Source organism: Heterodontus francisci, chromosome 10, assembly GCF_036365525.1.
Source record: "Heterodontus francisci isolate sHetFra1 chromosome 10, sHetFra1.hap1, whole genome shotgun sequence".
In the NCBI taxonomy this organism is placed as follows: domain Eukaryota; kingdom Metazoa; phylum Chordata; class Chondrichthyes; order Heterodontiformes; family Heterodontidae; genus Heterodontus; species Heterodontus francisci.
The window spans coordinates 45,441,218-45,461,443 of record NC_090380.1 but is presented as its reverse complement, the minus strand read 5'-3'; the positions used below and the strand labels follow the sequence as shown (position 1 = coordinate 45,461,443).

General features: G+C 42.7%; 1 protein-coding gene across 3 annotated transcripts in view; it reads right to left on the bottom strand.

Moving 5' to 3' along the window:
* LOC137374438 (cilia- and flagella-associated protein 47-like) overlaps positions 1–20,226 on the bottom strand; it is a 777,638-nt gene that overhangs the window by 396,909 nt on the left and 360,503 nt on the right. For all 3 annotated transcript variants that reach the window (XM_068040550.1, XM_068040552.1, XM_068040551.1), the window contains 2 exons: positions 18,967–19,112; positions 1,812–1,920 (listed from right to left, as the gene is read on the bottom strand). In XM_068040550.1, coding sequence (XP_067896651.1) covers positions 1,812–1,920; positions 18,967–19,112 — 255 coding nt within the window. The remainder of the gene's footprint in view (positions 1–1,811; positions 1,921–18,966; positions 19,113–20,226) is intronic.

The window sequence follows — 20,226 nt, the reverse complement described above, 5'->3', positions numbered from 1 at the left end:
GGTCAAGGGACAGAACACCGATATCCTTGAGCATATCAACATTACAAAGGAGGAGGTGTTGGAGGTTTTGAAGCACATTAAGGTGGATAAATCCCCAGGTGTATCCGAGGATGCTATGGGAAGCAAGGGAGGAGATTGCTGGGGCCCTGGCAGAGATTTTTGTATCATCGTTAGCCATGGGTGAGGTACCAGAAGACTGGAGGATAGCTAATGTTGTGCTTTTAATTAAGAAGGGCAGCAGGGATAAGCCAGGGAACTACAGGCCGGTGAGCCTTACATCAGTGGTGGGAAAGTTATTGGAAGGGATTCTGAGAGACAGGATTTATATGCATCTGGAAAGGCATGGTCTGATTCGGGATAGTCAGCATGGCTTTGTGCGTGGGAAATCATGTCTCACGAATTTGATTGAGTTTTTCGAGGAGGTGACCGAGAGGATTGACGAGGGCAGGGCGATGGACGTTGTCTACAAGGACTTTAGCAAGGCCTTTGACAAGTTCCCGCATGGTAAGCTGGTCCAGAAGGTTCGAACACATGGGATCCAGGGTGAACGAGCAAATTGGATACAAAATTGGCTTGCTGATAGGAGGCAGAGAGTGGTAGTAGAGGGTTGTTTTTCAGATTGGAGGCCGGTGACCAGTGGTGTGCCGCAGGGATCGGTGCTGGGCCATCTGTTGTTTGTCATATATATTAATGACTTGGATGTGAATGTAAGGGGCATGATTAGTAAGTTTGCAGATGACACCAAAATTGGTGGTATAGTAGGCAGTGAAGAAGGTTGTCTAAGGTTACAACAGGATATAGATCAACTGGGAAAGTGGGCAAGGGAGTGGAAAATGGAATTTAACGCAAACAAGTGTGAAGTGATGCATTTTGGGAAGTTAAACCAGGGCAGGACATATACAGTGAATGGCAGGGCCCTGGGGAGTGTTCTTGAGCAGAGAGACCTTGGGGTGCAAATACATAGTTTCCTGAAAGTGGCAACACATGTAGACAGGGTGGTGAAGAAGGCTTATGGCATGCTTGCCTTCATCGGCTGAGGCATTGAGTACAAGAGTTGGGACGTCATGTTACAGTTGTACGTAACATTGGTTAGGCTGCATTTGGAGTACTGTGTGCAGTTCTGGTCGCCGAATGACAGGAAAGATGTGATTAAGCTAGAGAGGGTGCAGAAAAGATTCACAAGGACATTGCCTAGTTTGGAGGGCTTGAGTTATAAAGAGAGATTGGATAGGCTGGGTCTGTTTTCCCTGGAGCGAAGGAGGCTGAGAGGGGACATGATAGAGGTATATAAAATTATGAGAGGCATAGATAGGGTAGATAGCCAGAGTCTGTTTCCCATGGTAGGGATGACTAAAACTAGATGGCATAGATTTAAGGTAGGAGAGAGGAGGTTTAAAGGGGATCAAAGGGGTAAATTTTTCACACAAAGAATAGTGGGTATCTGGAATGAGCTGCCAGAGGAGGTGGTGGACGCAGGAACAGTAGCAACATTTAAGAGGCATCTGGACAGGTACTTGAATGAGCAAGGCATAGAGGGATATGGAATTAATGCAGGCAGGTGGGATTAGTATAGATAGGCATTATGGTCGACATGGACGCGGTGGGCCGAAGGGCCTGTTTCTATGCTGTACGACTCAATGACACCAGCCCGTTTTGCCCGATTTTCTTTTCCAATGACTTTGCCAGTTTTGCGTGATGGCCCAAGATGAATTTCATTCCCTGTTTGTTTTCACATCATAATTGAACTCGACAAGAATTATTTTCTCAGTTGTTATTGAACAGATGCTGCCAGAAAATAAAAGCCACTGTACCTGAAACTGCACAATGGTTCTGTATTGCACCTGGACTGAACACTTGTAGTCCAGTGGAAGGCAACGGTATACAGCCAGTTCCTTCCAGACAGTACACAAATTCTCCAATCTATAAAAGAAAACAAAACAGCTTAACATTGAATGCAGAATATGTTTACAACAAAAGATAACGAAAAAGCTATTCTGATGAACAAATCAAATAAAAATTAATATTTCTGGAAATTACAGTAAATGTAAAACAGCAAGGTTAATGTTTTGGTTGTAACTTTTCATCATTGAAGTTTCAGAAGACTCTTATAATGTAATTCACTAAAGGATGACAGCTACTTTCTGCTTTATATTTTTTACATATGATATGAAATAGCACGCCATAGGTGGAAGCCTTCGCTCAGTGGTAGCACTGTCGTTCAGGGTTAGAGGTTTGTGAGGTCAAGTCCCACTCCAGAGACTTAAGTACATAATCTAGGCTGACCTTTCAATGCAGTATTGTGCATGTACTGCACTATCAGAGGTGCCTACTTTTAAATGAAACATTAATCATTGGCTCAGCTGAATAAACGTCCCATGACATTAGTTGTGGAAGGCAGGGGAGTTTTCCTGATGTCCTGGCCAACATTTATCCCTTAACCAAAGGTGGTCACACCGCAGGTTAGGAGCATGCAGGCAGAGAGGGAATAGGTGACCGCCAGGCAGTTGAAGAAAATCAGGCAGGCAGTGCAGGAGTCCCCTAAGTCTATCTTGCTTGTTAATCACTTTTCCATTTTGGATACTGGTGAGAGCGATGGTTCCTCAAGGGAGTGCAGCCAGAGCAAAGTCCACGGCACGACGGGTGGCTCAGCTGCGTAGAAGAAGAGGAAGAAGAGTGGAAGAGCAATAGTGATAGGGGATTCAATAGTCAGGGGATCAGATTGAGTTTCGTCAGCAGTAAACGTGACTCCAGGATGGTGTGTTGCCTCCCTGGTGCCAGGGTCAAGGAGGTCACAGAGCGGCTGCAGGACATCCTTCTGGGGGAGGGTGAACAGCCAGAGGTCGTGGTCCACATTGGTACCAATGACATAGGTAGGAAGAGGGATGAGGTCCTGAAAGCTGATTTTAGGGAGATAGGAAGGAAATTAAAAAGCAGGACCTCCAAAGCAGTAATCTCAGGATTACTCCCAGTGCCACACGCTAGTGAGCATAGGAATAGGAGGATTGATCAATTGGACACATGGCTGGAGAATTAGTGTAGGAGAGACGGCATCAGATTTCTGAGGCATTGGGACTGGTTCTGGGGCAGGTGGGACCTGTACAAGATGGACGGGCTACACCTTAACAAGACCGGAACTAACATCCTCGTAGGGAGATTTGCTGGTGCTGTTGGGGAGGGTTTAAACTAGCTTGTCAGGGGGATGGGAATCTGAGGGGTAGCTCAAACTGGAAGGAAGTAAAGCTGGTAACGGAGGTAGAAAAGTAGCAAGCGACATTAGAAGGCAGGCAAAACAAAGGCGAGCATCAACTAGGCTTAGAAAGCAGAATGTCAAGAAGATGAGGTTAAGGGCACTCTATCTGAATGCAAGCAGCATTCTCAACAAGGTAGATGATTTAAAGGCCCAAATAGAGGTAAATGCGTATGATTTAATTGACATAATGGCAACGTGGCTACAGGGTGACCAAGACTGGGAATTGAATATTCAAGGATATTCGACATTTAGGAAGGGCAGGCAAAAAGGAAAAGGAGGTGATGTTGCACTGATAATAAGGGATGGGATCAGTACATTCGTAAGGCAGGATCTCAGATCGGAAGAACAAAATGTGGAATCTGTTTGGGTGGCGCTAAGAAACAGCAAGGGGCAGCAAACATTGGTAGGAGTTGTTTAAAGGCCACCAAACAGTAGTGGTGGTGGGGGGCGTGGTTTTAATCAGGAGATTAGAGAAGCATGTATCATCGGTAATACTGTAATCATAGGTGATTTCAATCTGCATATAGACTGGGTAAACCTAATGAGCACTAATGCTGTGGAGGATGAGTTTCTGGAGTGTGTTAGGGATGGTTTTCTAGAGCAATATTTTGAGAAACCGACTAGAGAACAGGCTATTTTAGATCTTGTATTATGTAATGATAAAGGGCTAATTAATAACCTTGCTGTAAAAGAACCTTTAGGGATGAGTGACCATTAAATGATAGAAGTTTACATTATATTTGAAAGTGAGTTAGTTCAATCTGAAGCCAGGGTGTTAAATTTGAACAAACGAAATTATGAAGGTATGAGGGGCAAATTGGCTGAGGTGGTTTTGGAAAATACATTAAAAGGTGTGACAGTGCATTGGCAATGGATAGTCTTTGAAGAAATATTAGTTTACAGCAACTATACATTCCTTCAAGGCACAAAAACCCCAAAAGAAAAGGCAGTCAACCATGGATAACAAAGGAAGTTAAGGATTGTATAAGATTAAAAGAAAAGGCCTATAAAGTTGCCAGACATAATAGTAAACCTGAGGATTGGTAGGATTTTAGAATACAACAAAGGAGGATGAAGAAACTGACAAAGGGAGAATAGAATATGAATGAAAGCTAGCAAAAAATATAAAAACAGACTGTAAAAGCTTCTATAATTATGTAAAAAGGAAAAGTTTGGCTAAGACAAATGTGGGTCCATTACAGGCAGATACAGGAGAATATATAATAGGGAATTGAGAAATAGCAGAGAAGCTAAATGATTACTTTGTGTCTGTTTTCACTGAGGAAGATACAAGAAATCTCCCAGAATTAGAGACCCAAGGGATTAGGGGGAATGAGGAATTGAAGGAAAAGAGTATTAGTGTATTGGAGAAATTAATGGGGCTGAAAGTTCATAGGTCCCCAAGAACTGATCCCACAGTGTTGAAAGAGGTGGCTATGGTGATAATGGATGCATTGATGATCATCTTCCAAAATTCTATAGATTCTGGAGCGGTTCCTGCAGATTGGAAGGTCGCAAATGTCACCCCACTATTTAAGAAGAGAGGGAGAGAGAAAACAGGAAATTACAGTCCTGTTAGCCTTACATCAATCGTTGAAAAAATGCTAGGGTCTATTCTAAAGGATGTGATAAATGAAAACTTGAATAATAATGGTCTGATTGGGCACAGTCAACATGGATTTATGAATTGAAGGACGTGTTGGAATTTTTTGAGAATGTTACTAGCGGAATTGATAAAGGGGAATCGATGGACGTGGTATACTTGGATTTTCAGAAGGCTTTTGATAAAGTCCTCCACAGGAGGTTGGTTAGCAAAATTAAAGCACATGGAATAGGAGGTAATATACTTGCATGGATTAAGGATTGGTTAACAGGCAGAAAACAGAGAGTAGGAATAAATGGGTCATTCTAGCATTGGCAGGCTGTGACTAGTGGGGTACCGCAGGGATCAGTGCTTGGGCCCCAGCTGTTCACAATATATATCAATGATTTAGATATGGTTATCAAATGTAGTATTTCCAAGTTCGCAGATGACACAAAACTAGGTGGGAATGTGTGTTGTGAGGAAGATGCAAAGTGGCTTCAAGAGGATTTGGACAGACTTAGTGAGTGGGCAAGAATGTGAAAAAATGTGAGGTTATCCACTTTAGTAGGAGGAACAGATGTGGAGAGTATTTCTTAAATGATAAGAGATTAGAAAGTGTAGATGTACAAAGGGACCTGGGTATCAAAGAACAAAGAACAGTACAGCACAGGCACAGGCCATTCGGCCCTCCAAGCCTGCGCCGTTCTTGATGCCTGTCTAAACTAAAACCTTCTGCACTTCCGGGGACCGTATCCCTCTATTCCCATCCTATTCATGTATTTGTCAAGATGCCTCTTAAACATCGCTATCGTATCTGCTTCCACCACCTCCCCCAGCAGCAGGTTCCAGGCACTCACCAGCCTCTGTGTAAAGAACTTGCTCGCACATCCCCTCTAAACTTTTCCCCTCGCACCTTAAACCTATGTCCCCTAGTAACTGACTCTTCCACCCTGGGAAAAAGCTTATGACTATCCACTCTGTCCATGCCACTCATAATTTTGTAAACCTCGAACATGTCGCCCCTCCACCTCCGTCGTTCCAGTGAAAACAATCCGAGTTTATCCAACCTCTCCTCATAGCTAATGCCCTCCAGACCATGCAACATCCTGGTAAACCTCTTCTGTACCCTCTCCAAAGCCTCCACGTCCTTCTGGTAGTGTGGCGACCAGAATTGCACGCAATATTCTAAGTGTGGCCTAACTAAGGTTCTGTACAGCTGCAGCATGACTTGCCAATTTTTATACTCTATGCCCCGACCAATGAAGGCAAGCATGCCATATGCCTTCTTGACTACCTTATCCACCTGCGTTGCCACTTTCAGTGACCTGTGGACCTGTACGCCCAGATCTCTCTGCCTGTCAATACTCCTCAGGGTTCTGCCATTTACTGTATACTTCCCACCAGTATTAGATCTTCCAAAATGCATTACCTCACATTTGTCCAGATTAAACTCCATCTGCCATTTCTCTGCCCAAGTCTACAACCGATCTACATCCTGCTGTATCCTCTGACAATCCTCATCACTATCCGCAACTCCACCAACCTTTGTGTCATCCGCAAACTTACTAATCAGACCAGCTACATTTTCCTCCAAATCATTTATATATAATACAAACAGCAAAGGTCCCAGCACTGATCCCTGCGGAACACCACTAGTCACAGCCCTCAATTCAGAAAAGAACCCATCCACTGCTACCCTCTGTCTTCTATGACCGAGCCTGTTCTGTATCCATCTTGCCAGCTCACCTCTGATCCCGTGTGACTTCACCTTCTGTACCAGTCTGCCATGAGGGACCTTGTCAAAGGCTTTACTGAAGTCCATATAGACAACATCCACTGCCCTTCCTTCATCAATCATCTTCGTCACTTCCTCAAAAAACTCAATCAAGTTAGTGAGACACGACCTCCCCTTCACAAAACCATGCTGCCTCTCACTAATAAGTTCGTTTGTTTCCAAATGGGAGTAAATCCTGTCCCGAAGAATCCTCTCTAATAATTTCTCTACCACTGACGTAAGGCTCACCGGCCTATAATTTCCTGGATTATCCTTGCTACCCTTCTTAAACAAAGGAACAACATTGGCTCTTCTCCAGTCCTCTGGGACCTCACCTGTAGCAAATGAGGATACAAAGATTTCTGTCAAGGCCCCAGCAATTTCTTCCCTTGCCTCCCTCAGTATTCTGGGGTAGATCCCATCAGGCCCTGGGGACTTATCTGCCTTAATGCTTTGCAAGACGCCCAACACCTCCTCCTTTTTGATAACGACATGACCCGGACTATCTACACTCCCTTCCCTAGACTCATCATCCACCAAGTCCTTCTCTTTGGTGAATACTGATGCAAAGTACTCATTTAGTACCTCACCCATTTCCTCTGGCTCCACACATAGATTCCCTCCTCTGTCCTTGAGTGGGCCAACACTTTCCCTGGTTACCCTCTTGCTCTTTCTATACGTATAAAAAGCCTTGGGATTCTCCTTAATCCTGTTTGCCAATGACTTTTCATGACCCCTTTTAGCCCTCCTGACTCCTTGCATAAGTTCCTTCCTACTTTCTTTATATTCCTCAAGGACTTCATCTGTTCCCAGCCTTCTAGCCCTTATGAATGCTTCCTTTTTCTTTTTGACTAGGCTCACAATATCCCGCGTTATCCAAGGTTCCCGAAACTTGCCAAACTTATCCTTCTTCCTCACAGGAACATGCTGGTCCTGGATTCTAATCAACTGACATTTGAAAGACTCCCACATGTCAGATGTTGATTTACCCTCAAACAGCCGCCCCCAATCTAAATTCTTCAGTTCTTGCCTAATATTGTTATAATTAGCCTTCCCCCAATTTAGCACCTTCACCCGAGGACTACTCTTATCCTTATCCATAAGTACCTTAAAACTTACGGAATTATGGTCACTGTTCCCGAAATGCTCTCCTACTGAGACTTCGACCACCTGGCCGGGCTCATTCCCCAATACCAGGTCCAGTACGGCCCCTTCCCTAGTTGGACTATCTACATATTGTTTCAAGAAGCTCTCCTGGATGCTCCTTACAAATTCTGCCCCATCCAAGCCCCTAGCACTAAGTGAGTCCCAGTCAATATAGGGAAGTTAAAATCACCCACCACTACAACCCTGTTACCTTTACATCTTTCCAAAATCTGTCTACATATCTGCTCCTCTTGTCATTGAGTCACTGAAAGCTAACATGCAGGTGCAGCAAGCAAGTAAGAAGGCTAATGGTATGTTAGCCTTTATCACAAGAGGATTTGAGTACAGCAGTAGTGAAGTCTTGCTTCAATCATATAGAACCTTGGTTAGACCGCACCTGGAGTACTGTATGCAGTTTTGGTCCCTTTACCACAGAGGGAGTGTAACGAAGGTTCTTCAGACCTGTTCCCGGGATGGCGGGACTGTCCTATGAAGAGAGATTGGGGAAACATGGCCTATATTCTCTAGAGTTTTGAAGAATGAGAGGTGATCTCATTGAAACCTACAAAATGCTTAAAGGGATTGACAGGGTAGATGCAGCAAAGATGCTTCCCCTGGTTGGGGAGTCTAGAACCAGAGGACACAATTTCAAAATAAGGGGGCAGCCACTTAGGACCGACATGAGGAGAAATTTCTTTACTCAGAGGGTTGTGATTCTTCAGAATTCTCTACCCCAGAGGGCTGTGAAAGTTCAGTCATTGAGTATGTTTAAAGCAAGGATCGACAGATTTCTAAATACAAATGACATAAGGGGATGTGAGGATAATGTGGGAAAAAGGCATTGAAGCGGATGATCAGCCATGATCGTACAGAATGGTGGGGCAGGCTCGATGGGTTGAATGGCCTACTCCTGCTCCCATGTTCCTATATAACCAATAGCCCTAAAACAGGAGTAAGCCTTTGGCTTAGTGGTAGCATTTCCACCTCTAAGTTAGAAGGTGCAGGTCTTGAACTCCACTTAAGCCAGTCCAAGTGAGTGGAGACCAAACCACTGGTTTTGAATTTTAGATTGGCATCCAGCTGGATACTCGCATCCAGTGGATGTAGATGGCCTCTCTCATCAAATGGATTGTGAGAGCTTATAAAATCCTCCTGCTGCATAGAATTACCCAGCCATATCAGCTGGTATAATTCCGCTAATGGCCATGGAAGGAGGGTTCATTGCGTGACCTGTGAGATTTTCTACCAGCAATACTGTAACAGCTACTAAAGCAGATCATTGGATCATTTATTTCATTGCTACTTGTGGAAACTTATTTATTTATTTAGAGATACAGCACTGAAACAGGCCCTTCGGCCCACCGAGTCTGTGCCGACCAACAACCACCCATTTATACTAATCCTACATTAATCCCATATTCCCTATCACCAACCTACACTAGGGGCAATTTACAATGGCCAATTTACCTATCACCTGCAAGTCTTTTGGATATGGGAGGAAACCGGAGCACCCGGCGAAAACCCACGCAGACACAGGGAGAACTTGCAAACTCCGCACAGGCAGTACCCAGAATCAAACCCGGGTCCCTGGAGCTGTGAGGCTGCGGTGCTAACCATTGCGTCACTGTGCCGCCCAACTTGCTAGGCATCTTTTCTTAATTTACAATAAGGACAACGCTTCAAAAGTACTTGGCCACATAGTGTTTTAGGATGTCCCAAGGAGATGAAAGATGCTATATAAATTGCAAGTTCTTCTCCTTTCACTCTTACTTACAGCTGGAGTAAATGGACAAGGCCACACATATGTGAAATTACCGCTGATTGTTGAAATAAAAGGAACAACTATGAATGCTAGAAATATGATATAAAGACATAAGTTGAAAATGCACATCAGGTAGATTTGCTTGAAGATTCTGAGGAAGAATTTGCAATAATGACTAAGAATGGAAACTACAATAAAAAGATAGTGAGACCAATGACAAAGACTGGAAAAGAGAAATGAAAAGCAGGAAAGAGGACAAAAGTCAGAAAGTAGGTTCAAGAAAGGACTTCAAGATGGAAATTTTGATCAGAATAAAATTGGAAAATGTACATAGAAGAACAGAAACATTAGCAATAATGAAGAGAATGAAATTAGTAGTGTTCTAGTGGTGTTAGTGAAAATAAAAATCTCAATAATGAATGTATACAAGGGGCAAAAAAAAATGTTTAAGATAATTATGGAGAGAAACATCCATCCCTATAAAATTACAATCATGGCATAACATTCTTTACCGTTTTTCTCTGCTTTCACACATACCCACCTTCTTGTATCAGGGAATTACCCTATGAATTCATTTATTTAATGAGTGTGTGCTTGCTCAGAACACAGAGCTAGATTTTTAGGTCCTGTCGAGGGCGGGAGTGGAAGTGAGCAGGTAATGAAAACACTGCCATTTGCCATTCCTGTCACCAGTGAGTTTCACCAGGGCAGGAACAGGGCTTCCCTGAGAACCTGCCCAATCCGTTAATACATGTAATTAAGGTCGTTAAAGCGCTTACTGAGGGCCATGCTGAGACTTTGGTGGGGACGTACAGGCTACAGACTGGGTCATGGGCATACCAGGCGCATGGAGATGGATACACAGTGAGGAGACAGTCATGGTCACTCCAACAAATTAGGTGGGCGCATAAAAGAGAGAATGGCTCAGAGTGTGACTCGGCCATTTGCACGCAGGTTCCATCAGGTCAGCGCAGATTGCTGGAGGGTGCTTAGTAAGCGCTTGGGTAGTGCAGAGCGTCGTCACCCTGCTAGCATCATGGGGCCATAAGAGGAGGGGGCAAGGCTTCCAAACACAATTGGGAGGCTACCTGAGCACAAGGAGGGCTGCGGTTGGGAGCAGGGACAAAGCTGGGAGCTGCTGATTTTAAAGGGACAGGCTCTTTGAATTGGAACCTGTTTCCTCATAGCTGACTTTTGGAAATAAGAGTTGCTACCATTATTTTCGGCGATTGAAAAGTTATCAGCGGAGCCACGCATCAGGACGGTTGTGGGCAATGCCGCATTGGTTCGATTGGCAATAAGACTGAACTGGTAAAGGGAAGATTGCTTCATTTGCTATCAAGAGGACATCAGGACTTCCATATCCATATTCTGGATCTCCGGATTTGTAAGCCAATTGCTCTCATGTGGCCGCCAAGCCACCAACTGAGCGCCCAGTGAGATTCATCAACAAAAAGAACTTCCTCAACGTTCAGCTGGTCTGCGATCAAACAAGAGCTTTCCTGGCAGCAGCCACGAATTCTTCATTCTATGCCAGTCCAGGTTGCCGCAGCTCTTCATTCCACCATCCCCCCACCAAACTCCGTGGATGAATTCTAAGGAGCAAGGGATATCCCTTGAAGACATGGCTACTCACACCTCTATGAGAACCCAAGAGTTGCTACAACTGAAGTCATCTGCTCATAGGACAACCATTAAGCAGGCCACGGGGCTCTGAATAAGTGGTTCCGGTGCCTGGACCATTCAAGTGCCCCTCCAGAGAAGTGTGGATCTAGTAGAGGGTGAAGCACTGGATGGGCACAGTTCATCAGAGGAAGAGGAAGAACAGGAGGTGGAGGAGGAGGAAGAAGATGGAGAACAGAGAGGTGCACCGACTGCACAGGGAGGTGGCCGGGCCCAGCGCGGAGCCTGAGGGTCTCATCAGGATGCCATTAACATCAGGGATCATCTGATGCAGGCTCGTTTCAGTTGAGTCCTTCTTAACCAGGTGGAATGGCAAGGTCTGGAACTTACCTTGAGCTGTCTGTTCGAACACTTCCATCAAAGATACAGTCTGAAACAGATCAACTCTTTCCGCCAATGAAGGATGCACATCTGCCCAGAGGTTTCACTGTCACCGTTCATGGCCCACTGATCCCTTCACCACTTCATCTCTCTTTTCTTGTCCCACAATTAATAAAAGGAAGCTCACACATCTGGCATCTTGGAAGTTGGCAGGACAAGTTGAGAGTGTGGTTAATAAAGCATACAACATCCTCGGCTTTATCATTAGGGCCATAGAATATAAAAGCAAGGAAGTTATGTTAAACTTGTAAAAAACACTGGTTCGGCCTCAACTAGCATATTGCATCCAGTTCTGAGCACCACACTCTAGGGAGGATGTGAAGGCATTAGAGAGAGTGCAAAAAAGATTCATGAAAATGGTTCCAGGGATGAGGAACTTCATTTGCGTGGATAGATTGGAGAAGTTGGGATTGTTTTCCTTGGAGAAGAGAAGGATGAGAGGGGATTTGACAGAGGTATTCAAAACCATGAGGGGATAGGGAGAAACTGTTCCCATTGATGGACGCATCGAGAACCAGAGGGCACAGATTTAAAGTAATTGCAAAAGAAGCAATGGCAACATGAGGAAAAATGTCTTCAAGCAGCAAATGGTTAGGATCTGGGGTGTGGCACTAGGTGAATTGCTCCAGCAGACATGATGGCCTGAATGGCCTCTTTCTGTGCTGTAACCATTCTATGATTCTGTGTGTCAATATTTACATGGTGTTCAAAAAGACAAAAAGTGCACAGTTATAGGTGAAAGAAACCCTAGTGAACCATTCAGTGCTCTGCCGGACGTAGTGGCCTCCTCTCTTACCACCTCCATGCAGTGCTCCCTTTATGGCCTCAGATGAGGTGGAGGCAGCCTCCACATATTCCATTAAAAACAAAAACTCAGCAAGAAAGATTCATCTGTGGCTTATTAGGAAAGTTAAGGATAGTATTAGATTAAAAGATGAGGCTTAAATCTTTGCAAAGAATAATAGTAAGCCTGAGGATTGGGAGTGTTTTAGAAACAAGCGAAGGGTGACCAAAGTGTTGAAAAAAAGGGAAATAATAGAATGAGAGGAAACTAGCTGGGAATATAAAAACAGATTGTAAGAGGCTTTACAAGTATATAAAAGGAGTAGCTCAAGTAAATGTTGGTCCCTTAGAGGCAGAGGCAGGAGAAATTATCATGGGGAATGAGGAAATAGCAGAGCCGTTGAACAAATATTTTATGTCTATCTTCATGGAACACAAATTACATACCAGAAATAGAGGGTAACCAAGGCACTAACAAAAGTGAGGAATTTAAGATAATTAATATCAGCAGAAAAAAAGTACTGGAGAAACTTAAGAACTAAAATCCAACAAAACCCTAGGACCTGATGGCCTACATCCTGGCGTTCTAAAAGAGGTAGCTGCAGAGATAGTGGATGCACTGGTTATGATTTCCCAAAATTCCCTAGATTCTAGAATGGTCCCAGCGATTGGAAGTTGGCAAATGTTATATCATTTTTTGAGAGAGAAATCAGGGAACTACAGGTCAGTTAGCCTGACATCAGTCATCGGGAAAATGCTGGAAACTATTATGAAGGAAGTTTTAACAATGCACTTAGAAAATCATAGTATGATCAGAAAAGTCAACAAGGTTTACAAATGTTTGACAAATTTATTTGCATTTTTTGAGGATGTAACTATTAGGGTAGATAAAGGGATATGTAGATGTAGAATACTTGGATTTCCAAAATGTATTTGATAAGGTGCCATACAAAAGATTAATATGCAAGATAAAGGCTCATGGAGTTGGGGCTAATATATTAGCATGGATGGAGAAATTGGTTCATGGACAGGAAGCAGATTGTAAGAATGAATGGACATTTTCAAATTGGCAGACTGTAGTTAGTGGAGTGCTGCAAGGATCAGTGCTGGGGCTTCAGCCATTTACAATCTATATTAATTACTTTGATGACGGGACCAAGAACAATGTCCAAGTTTGCTGACGATACAAAGGTAGGTACGAATGTAAGCTGTGAGGAGGACACAAAGAGGCTGCAAAGAGATACAGACAGGTTAAGCGAGTGGGCAACAAGGTGGCAGATGGAGTATCATGTGGAGAAGTTTGAGGTTATTCACTTCGGCCGTAAGAATAGAAAAGCAAAATATATTTCAAAAGGCGTGAAACTTGTAAATGTTGATGTTCAGAGAGATATTGGTGTACTTGTACAAGGAACACAGAAAGTTAACATGCTAGTACAGCATGCAATTAGAAAGGCAAATGGCATGTTGTCCTTTATTGCAAGGGGATTGGAATACAAGAATTAGGAAGTATTAGTACAATTGTATAGGGCTTCGGTGAGACCTATACTCTGCCCAGATTTGGTCTCCATATCTAAGGAAGGACATACTTGCCTTGGAGGCGGTACAGTGAAGGTTATCTAGATTGGTTCCTGGGATGAGAGGGTTGTCCTATGATGAAAGGCTGAGTAAATTGGCTCTATACTCTGAGTTTAGAAGAATAAGACGTGATCTCATTGAAACTTATAAGATTCTGAAAGGGCTTGACAGGGTAGACACTGCGAGGTTGTTTCCCCTAGCTGGGGAATCTAGAACACAGGGGCATAGTCTCAGGACAATGGGTCGATCATTTAGGACTGAGTTGAGGAGAAATTTCTTCACTCAGAGGGTTGTGAATCTTTGAAATTGTCTACCCCAGAGGGTAATGGATGCTCCATCGTTGAGTATATGCAAGACTGAGATCGATAGATTTTGGATCTTTGAGGGAATCAAGAGATATGGGGAGCAAGCAGGCAAGTGGAGTTGAGGTAGTCTAAAGGATCAGCCATGATCGCACTGAATGACAGACCAGGCTTGAAGGGTCGAATGGTTTACACTTGCACTTATTTCTTATGTTCTTAAAAACTGGAAAGACAATTTGGAAAATAAGACAGTGCACAAACAATTGTCAAAATTTCAAACAAGAGATGACTAGAGTATGGCTGGTCTCCTCCCATCTACGAAAGATGTTGGACATGGATTTAGGTGGGGTGTCCATTCAGGTGGAGTGTCTTCTCTTGGTGCACCTTTGCTGATAGCTGTGAAGACCAATCCTTGAGGGGGCAGATTCTGCCACAGGTGCCGCGTGTGAAACTGTCAAGTGACACTGTGAATTGTTGTTTTTGACATTGCCAAGCTGCTGCAGCAACCGGTCATCATGGTAGTGCACACAGGTCCAAAGGATATGTTGCCATTTCCCTCTTCCACCAGCGAGTGACTCCCAGGTGTGATAGTCGACATTTAGGGCCTTTATGTCACGCTTGCAAGCATTCTTGAAACAGAGTTTTGGGTACCCCACTGATCGTCTGGCCCTGGCTATCTCGCCATACAGAAGGTCCTTGGGTATGCGACTGCCTTATATTTTGTCCTGCCAGAATATATCCATAATGCGCCGCAGACAGTGAAGATGGAAATTATTGAGCAACTTTTCATGGTAGCTGTAAGTCGCCAATGTTTCACAGCCATACAGCAAGGTGCTGAGAACACAGCTCTTATAAACCATCAGCTTGGTCCTGAGGGTCAGCTTGGGGATATGCCATGCACATTTCACAAGTCAGCCAAAGATGGTAGCTGCTTTCCCGATGCATGTATCGAGTTTTGCATATCCCTACAAGATGAATAGTTTGTACAGAAAAGGCTGGAGTTGCTTTCATTATTAAATAAATTAAAGTGAGACTGAAAAAATAGTCATGTGACAAATTAGAGTGAATAATACAAATGAAAATCAAGCTGAATATAGAAAACAAAAAAATGGAATATGAAGGACAGACTGGAATGTAACATTAGGAGAACTAGTGAAGGATTTTTGAAACACTTACAAAGTAAAGAATTGATAAAAATAGAATTAGAGATGAAAAAGGAAATCTTCTTGTGAAGATGAAAGAATGTCAGAGATTCCACATAAGCAGGATGCCACAGTTTCCAATGAGCCTGGAAGTGCAAGTGAAAGGGTACAAAAGGAGTAAGCAAGAACCATTAGATTGATTAAATATAGAGAAGGAATTAAAATTGTAAAATATTGCTGGAACTCAAAATGGAAAATGCACCAGGTCTGAAACATATGCTGAGAGAAATCAGAGAAGAAATAACAGAGGATCAGATCACAGCCTTGCATACATCCTTGGATATATATGTTGTGCCAGAGGACTTGAAGGTTGCCAGTGCAACATCTCTGTTCAAACAGAGAGGAAAGGGATATACCAGATAGCTATAGACTACTCAACCTAACAATGATAGTTGGTAATCTTCTAGAGGCTTAATATAGGATAAAATTAATACTTGTTTTGAAAGACTTGGTTAATTAAGGGTAATTCAACATGGATTTGTAAAAGGTAAATCATGTCTGACAAAGTTAATAGAGTCCTTTAAGGAAATAGAAGAGTGCATTGATAAAGAAAGTGCAGTGAATGTTCCATATGGATTTTAAGAAGGTAATTGGTAATCTGCCACTTAATAGGCCTGTTGATAAAATTAAGGCATATGGATTAGAAGATGTTAAAAGATAAAAGAAAGTAATGATTAATAGATTGGACTGGAGGAGTGTACATAATGGTGCATCCCAGGGATCAGTGTTGAGACTATTGCTCTACTCAATGTATAAATGGCTTTGACTTAGGTATAAGGGACTCAATAAAATTAGCAGATAAGTAAAAAATATAGAGCATGTTAACTGATAATAAGACTATTAGTGACTTCATGAGGATACAGAGAGGTTAGCAAATTAGGAATATAGATGTCAGATGTAAGTTAATGCAGAGAAATGTGAGTTCATACATTTTAGAAGGAAGAAAAATGACATATACATTAAATGGTAATACTTTGGCACGACCAGTTGAGAAAGAGGTCTAGGGTTCCCTTTCATCCTTCACCTGGTCTTACCATAACAGGGTTTAATTTTAAACACACCGTGTTTTCAACTTACTCTTGGTGAATCCTTGTTCACCGCTTTCCAATTATAAGGAAAAGAAACCAGCACACTCAGCTTTCTTAGGTTTAAAGAAGAAAAGTTGAAATTTATTAAACTTAAACTCTAATTTGGTTAACGTCTACGGATACATGCTGCGCCCCATGCGAGCATGCATCTGCGATACACACGTGCAAATAGAGACAGAAAAGAGAAGAAAAGATAAAGTGGAAAGATTTGAGGCAATATCTGAAGAGTTGTTACGGTTCTTCGAGCTCAATGTAGAGTCCTTGATTGTAGGTAGATATTGCTTTTCGTTGAGGTCCAGCCTTATTCTTAAACCTTGTTTGCTTTAGGAGACTTTTCTCTCTTGGGGTTCATGTGTCTTCAGTGGATTCAGAGGCTTGTGAGAAAAGGATGGGAGTAGACAGAAGAGAGATCTTCTCAGTCCAGGAGCAAACAGCTTTCCGCCCAAACTGTTTGTACAAGTTCAATAAACTCAGGTTGCCCAGCAGGTAAGTCATGTGACTAGCTGGTTTGACCATGTCCGTTTGTATATTCGGCCATCTTAGCAGTCACCTGGAATGTGAGCTCCCCCACCTTCAATGTCTGGAGATCAAAATTCCATTGTGGGTTGAATGTATCAGGGAATGGCTGCTTTGTCCTTCCAAACACTGTCTGTTAATATGCAAATGTCTTTTTCAGCCACAGCTGATTTGTTTAACAAGTCCTTTCTTCAGTCTAGTAACAGTTTAAAATCAATATTCATGCCAAAATTAATGTGCCTCATTCTTGGCAGGTGGGGGCCTAGCATGACAACTTTCAAAGGTGTGGAAGGTCAAAAGATACTCAGGGTTCAAATACAGAAATCTTTAAAATTGGTATAAGTTCGTAAAACTCTTGAAAAAAACATATGGCATCCAAGATTTCAAAAATTGGCACATAGAGTGAAAAACTATACAAATCCTTGGTTAGGCCATAACTAGAATATTATGTCTCAGTTTGGGTGCTTTGCTTCAGAAAACACAATGGAGAAGGTGTTGAAGAGATTCACTAAGATGATACCAGGCTTAAGAGAATGTAGATCTGACAAAAAACGATAGAAATTGGAGATTCTTTTGTTCGAAATGACAAGGTTAAGAAGAGATCTGATGAAGAAAATTTTGAGAGATTTTGATATGGTAAATAGGGAAATATGACTTCCACTGGTCAGTTAATAGAAACTTTGAAAATAGGAGCATGAGTAGGCCATTCGACCCTTCGGGCCTGCTCCACCATTCCAAAAAGATCATGGCTGATCATCTAATTCAGTACCCTGTTCCCGCTTTCTCCCCATATCCCTTGATCCCTTTGGCATTAAGAAATATATCTATCTCCTTCTTGAATATATTTATGACTTGGCCTCCACTGCCATCTGTGGTAGAGAATTCCATAGGTTCACCACCTTCTGAGTGAAAAAATTTCTCCTCATCTTGGTTCTAAATGACATACCCCGTATCCTGAGACTGTGACCGCTGATTCTGGACTCCCTGGCCATCGCGAACATCGTCCCTGCATCTAGCCTGTCTAATCCTGTTAGAATTTTATAGGTTGCTATGAGATCCCCACTCATTCTTCTAAACTCTAGTGAATATAGGCCTAGTCGACCTAACCTCTCCTCGTACATCAATCCTGCCATCACAGGAATCAGCCTATAAATCTTCTTTGCACTCCCTCCATGGCAAGAAAATCCTTCCTCAGATAAGGAGACCAAAACTGCACACAATACTCCAGATGTGGTCTCACCAAGGCCCTGTATAACTGCAGCAAGGTAGGTAGCTAGAAGGCATAATTTTAAGATCATCATCAAAAGAACAGACAGAGTCTGAGAGCAATATCTTTACATAGAGGGTTGTTAGAACAATGATGAATGCAGAATCTATAACAGCTTTTAAAACAGTGGGATAAGTATAGACCATAGTTGGTCCAGTTACTAGGAAAAAAATCAGAGATTTGATTTGTTGCTTTTGTGGTGGTTGTTGGTTGTTCACTAATTTTTTTAATGAATATATGATTTTACAAAAAGATGTGACAACAGCTTTTGATTGATTTGAATATTCCTTTCAATAAAAAAAAAAGAAAAATAAGTAACATGTTGCATGCCTCAGAGATTCCTAAGCCCTCCTCAAAACATTCTCCTACATCCTACAGATGTGTTTGCTTTATGCACACATACCAGATGCAAAGTTTTTACTCAAAACTTCATTTATAGCATTAAACAATAAATAATACGAATAATCATCTTCCAATTATCAGATTAACTAAATCACAAGAAATTGCTTTCAATTTAACCACAATTATTGAGAAACTCTTTTATACGTTAGGTCAAAATCTGTTTTTATTATTGTAGCTGTAGAAAGTAAAGTTTTGAACCTAAATTAACTTTCCAATAATACAGTTATGATTAAGAAGTGTATAAATGTACCTGCTCATTAACTAAGAAAATGGTACAATAGCATTTTCCTGTGTGAAAGGGAAGGTAAAGAACTTCCAAGACTGAAGAACCTTGTGCCTCCAAATGCAATGTCTGCACTTTACTGAAGAACTCCGGCACCCAATTAGCTTGGAAAGCTGTAAGCAAAAATGGATACGTACAAGTAATCATTGTGCTTTAACAGGGCAGAATTCAAGAAGAATGAAACCTTTTAAAAATATGTAAATAATTAGAACTTTAAACCATGGGCTGGAGTTCAGAAGCCCGCCGTCACTCTCAGCAGTGGGCTTATAAAATGGCAACCCACCGCACAGCCACCATAATGACCCATGCAGCGGATCTTTTTAATTGCCGGGCCAGCCCCCACCCCCCACAACCCCCCCACCCCCCCACCGCAGGGGGCAAGCTGTCCGTCGGTGACAATGGCATCAGCTGCCTGTGTGCCATTTTTGAAGGGCAGCCAGCCCTGCTGGCAAATTTTAATTTTTAAAGTGATCCCCCAAAAATTTACAAAATAACATTTTAACGCCCCTTTCCAACACCCCACTAAAAATTACATTCAGTATTTGCCCTTTTCCCCCTGAAAACACTTAGCTTTGTATTCTGACTTTCACCCCCCCAAGACTGCACAATGATGAAAGTTCACCCCTTCCCAACATCTGACGATGCTTATTTGACCCCATTTCCTCCCCGCTGTAGTAAAAATATTAGCTCCTCCCCTTCCCCACCAGTTTCATGCCTGCTTTCCCCAAACAGGGAATTGAAGATGTGGGAGTGCTGGCCACCGGGCCGACGATCTCAGCGGGCTCAGAAGATTCAAGGTAAGTTGATTTCAATTTATTCATCTCATTAATTTAAATATTTAAATCCAGATCCCATCACCCAGCGGTGGGGGGGGGGTGGTCACCACGGAGCCTCGCCACCGCCGGCAGGATCGGGCCGGGCCCTCCCAGCATCGAGCTCCGTGGCAGGCCTCTGCCGCAACCATCTACCGACCCCCCAACGTCGTGGGGGGTAAAATCCAGCCCCATGTGTGAGTCAACTGCAATAATTTACTGTAGTAAACTTCACAAGTATTCAAAAACAATTACATTGCCAACTTAATAATGATGCATAGAGAAAACATGCAAGAAAACCCATCAATCAAATGGTGCTTATAGTTTTGCAGCATTTTAATTTCGATGTACGGTCACAAGAAGGTCATCTTAAATATTTTGAACTGGCATCTGAGCCAATAGAGGGGTACATCTT